The sequence below is a fragment of the Geospiza fortis genome, unplaced genomic scaffold (assembly GCF_000277835.1).
Source record: "Geospiza fortis unplaced genomic scaffold, GeoFor_1.0 scaffold112, whole genome shotgun sequence".
Lineage (NCBI taxonomy): Eukaryota > Metazoa > Chordata > Aves > Passeriformes > Thraupidae > Geospiza > Geospiza fortis.
In genome coordinates, this window is record NW_005054298.1 from 8,306,156 (window position 1) to 8,310,637 (window position 4,482).

The window sequence follows — 4,482 nt, forward strand, 5'->3', positions numbered from 1 at the left end:
GCACCAGAGGAGGAATGACAATCTGCACCAGAGATCCATGAGAGGGAAGCAGGGATACACTCTGGGAGAAATGGCTGCATCTGCAATAAGATTACCCTTACTGAGAGAACAAAGGGAGCAAAAATAGATTAGATCTGCAACAGAGGAAATAGTGGGTTTATCTGTATCTTTGCTTCACAATACAGCCCTATTTGACAGTAAGCCCTATTTATTGTAAAATAATGAAGCCCTGATTTGAGTTTAAAAAAAACCCTGGTGGATGCCAACTAATAAAGAGTCACATTTGGAATTAATATTTGATAGACAACAGACTTAGTTACAGACCAAATCTCAAACACCTCACTATTTATACTATACAGAGGTTAAATGACCAAATTATTAGCTCAAGGCATTGGTTTATGCCAGAGTTACTAAGGCAGGGATGAAATTTTAGTCCTGGCTCATGGACACAGTGACATTCACTTTTTTTTTTTTTTGTAGCTGAGTTCACAGGTTTCACTTCAGCATTTCTCTTCCACTGAGTTTTCTCTTACTGCAAGTGAGGAGCAACTGCTGGCACAATTAGCAAATTTTCCTGTCTGTTGATAATGAGAAATTGGCTTCTGTCAGACAGCACAAACTTCAGTTTTAGGGAGGAGGTGCCAGGCAGGTCAGTATACTTTTCTGGTTTATTACCTTTCATGCTGCACAATACCTCAGCAGCTCCTCAGAAACAGCAAACAACACTGACACTTCAGGAAAATAGAGGGTCACTCATGAAAAAAAAAACACAAAAAAAACCAAAAAACTATGAAGTGGTTAAAAACTACCCCAAACATAACCAAGCAAACAAAAACTATCTAATTCATTAATAAACCCTAACATTTTAATTGTGACTACAGCCTGCCTATATATCCTTTGATTTTTCTTTATGAATATATGATGATTGACCAATTACTAACATGAAGACTACGCCTAATCACTACAGTGCCCATTGTAAGGAGATGAAAGGTTTTGTACTGGGCATCTTCATACATTATTAGTCCCATCAAAGGCACTGAGTGTGCTTACATGAGTAAGTGCCCAGTAGGGTGAGTAATTGCTCTATGCTATTGCCTGTTGTCAATAAGAAGCATGGAATAAAGAAAAATCCATCGTAATTTCACAGTCAGAAACAAACAATGGGTAAAATCTTTACTCTTTAAGATAAGCTTTTCAACACATATATTCTGGCTTAACAGACAGAGTTTCCTTCTTAGCTCTTACAACTTCTTCTTCAGATGCTTCAAGTATGGGTTATTTTATAAATATCAAGCACACCCACTTAGTAACTTTGGTATTAACTACTTGGAAAAACAAGCACATAACAACATTGAAGAGAGCCCCAAAGCAGTGTTTGTCACTGGAAAATAAATGTAATCAACATATCATCGATGTTGAAGCATCATCATTAGGTGAACCTGTCTTAGATGCAAAAAAAAAGCACAAGGTTTATTCAGTGACATTTTAAATCTTTATTCTAGCAATGAACTATGGAACTGTTCTAGTAGTTGTTAAAGACACAAAATAGAGTTCAGGGGTAAGGAAAATTTTCTTTGATGTTAACAGCTGTCTCTGAAATCTCTGCTCAGTGAGCTCTAACAAAGTCTGGGGCTATGAGGAGCACTGTAAGTGTTGGAATGAATTCCGTAATATTCATTAACAATAATTTTCTTTGGCTCCCAGAAACCTGGTCTACACCTTTGTCATGTGTGTTATATTCCTCTGCACATAGCACATATACATGAGTGCAGATAATGTTTTCCTGACCATAATAATGCTGAGCTTATTCACAGCACTAATGAAATATTAGAAATAAAACAGCTTGTTAGTGCACCAGTGTACTTCAGTTATGATCAGATTAATAAAGTGAAAAGATGTCTCACCCACCAGGGGACATGGGCTGTTTTTAGGGTGGAAATATTACTGTATGTTTTTGGGACAATGAGCCCCCAAGAACAAAGCTCTCAGCCTCACTGCACATAAGCCAAAACCCATCAAGCAATAACTGCAGCATCATCTTTATTGAGATAGCAGGGAGCCATTCTGCCTCTCCCCAGAGCCACTCACCTGTTCAGCTTTCTGGTGGAAGACAGCAGACATGGCTAAGATGGTGCTGCGCTCATCCAGAGCTGCAGCAAAACTCTTCCACTCTTGATCCAGCTGGCTGGATATTTGTTTGATTTGCTGGGAAGCATAGTGGCCTGCCTCAGAAAGCCTTGATGCCACAGACATGATTCGATTGATGTTGACATAGGCATTCTGAAAATTAAAAAGCACACATAAATAAAGAGAAGGGAGAACTGTGACCACCCTCTGCATTCATTACAGATTCCAAGCACCATCAGTTGGAGTAAAGCCAAGCAGTTCAGTGAGAGCAATCCACCACCTGCTTCAATATGCGTTGATAGCATTGATAGCAGGCAGACTACCTTCCACCCTAAAAATACATCCCTCTGGATTCTTTCTGTACATCTATGCCATTATCTAACACTGTTATCTCCCCCTCTCTCCTTGAATTTATTTATGTTAAACTAATTTGCCATACTTCAGCTATTCACTCACCTGTGAGGGTGTACTCATTACTTCTATATTATTCCTGATATTTTTGTTGCATTTATTCATATTTCTGGATGCTATGTCCACATATTCATAGGTAAAAGGTTTGCTTTATGCCCTTTGAGAACTGTCTGATAATCCCTTATAGACATGTAGTGTCAACAAATGGAAAAGTCTTACAGAATTTGAAAGAGCTCATAAGGCTATCCTACAGAAATATAAGTGTTTCCATAGAAATGTCTATTACATTATGGTGTTCAGTTAAAATGTTATCTTTTCTGCAGGCTATTTTAAGCTGTTCTCCAGCAGAGATATTATTCAACTCTATCCTGCATTTAGAAGGATTCAAAAGCCTCTAAAAGGGTAATATTTTCTGTTCTTTCAGAAGAATTTTCCATTATTGTTTTTATTCAGCCTTGAAGAAGTGGAAGAATAGCTTTTTCTCAAACTGAACCTCAGACAGCAATGTAATTGCATTACAATACCCCCATTCTGCATAGGAATGTACGCTGAAAACAAATACCCATCATGACAGTGTCCCACACTGATGCACCATCAGAAGACAAATGACAGCTGTCCTACAGATTCCTGGAAAGGCACTTGATGTAAGCACTTTTCCTTTCTCTTTCCTCCTCACCAGAGGAAAGGAACATCTCAAAATTTGAGATGTTTTGCTAATGATGACTTAGTGCTGCTTTCTTGTCTCTCTAAAATATTTCCAAAGGGCTTTAGAAATTTCTGGGAGTAGAATCTGTAAGACCCTCAGGCACAAGGACAGACACAGCCCTGATGATTTTAGCAGCATTACTCATGGGCAAATAATAAATCAGAGATGGAAGTGTTTGTTGGAGCAGGATCTCATCAGAGTGAGTGGGAGCAAAACGTAGAAAGGTATCTGCCAATCCAAACATGAAATGCAACAGAGCACTGCCAAGGTAGGCACAGGTCCAAACTAAGTTGTAAAGCAGGGCAAAGTATGTCTGCAAAGTGTGTGGGATAACTATGAAGTACATTCATCATAACTCTAGGTGCTAAAGGGGAAAAAGATTGGGCCCCAGCCCTTTGAGCCACTCAATCCTCCCTGGTAGAACCATGACTGTGACAACTGTCATATAAATAACATAGATCCAAAGTAATACCCAGCCTTCAATCTTGTTTTTTCCTCTTATCACAAAGCCTTTTCTTAAAAATTGGATTTGGCTCAAAATTGTTAGATTAATTTTTAAGAAATAGCCATATTTTTTCACTATAACTAGAGAAACCAATCAAAACTGTTCTGGAGCTTAAAGTATACTAAAAAAAGACACTTTTTTTGATTTGAAATTTTGACCACCAGCCACAGTCCAACATTTCTTTGTGTCCCTCTAGGTTAGAAACTGGAAATCATACTATATGTTTAAGCCTTTTTCCCAGAAATCCTTCATGAGTAAAACCTCAGCCAAGATAATTTTGCAACATTTCAGGTCAATCCTTTTGGTGGAAAGTAGTGCAGCATCACTACAGGTGCTAAAACTTAGATGAGTTCTGCCAAAGTCATGGAACATTGCTGTGTTTGAAGAAAAAGTTCCCGAAGAAGTTTCGATTTCCTGTAGAAAATGGTTGTTTTCATCCTGATTTTGTTTATTTATTTTTAATTTTTATTTATCTCAGCCACTGCAATGCAATGGGCATGGAGGGAACAACTGTGAACTCTGTGGTTCCCAATGGCTCCAGTGCACAGCTGCGTTAACCAGCAGGAGGGTAAGGGAAAGTTTAGCTGAACTGCAGCAGATGTTCTGAGAGTCTAGTTCTTAAGTCAGATAGATTTATATATTGTTATGTCTGTTGTATTTTTATACAGGGATAAGGGTGAAAATTCTCTTTCCTATATGAGAATTTTTCATGGAAGGGTACCAACCCACTAAC

General features: G+C 38.3%; 1 protein-coding gene across 1 annotated transcript in view; it reads right to left on the reverse strand.

The window, feature by feature from the left end:
• Positions 1-4,482, reverse strand: part of LOC102031426 (kalirin RhoGEF kinase) — a 178,479-nt gene that overhangs the window by 109,103 nt on the left and 64,894 nt on the right. Inside the window, 1 exon segment of the mRNA XM_031057685.1 lies at positions 2,089-2,280. Within this exon segment, the coding sequence (XP_030913545.1) occupies positions 2,089-2,280 (192 nt within the window).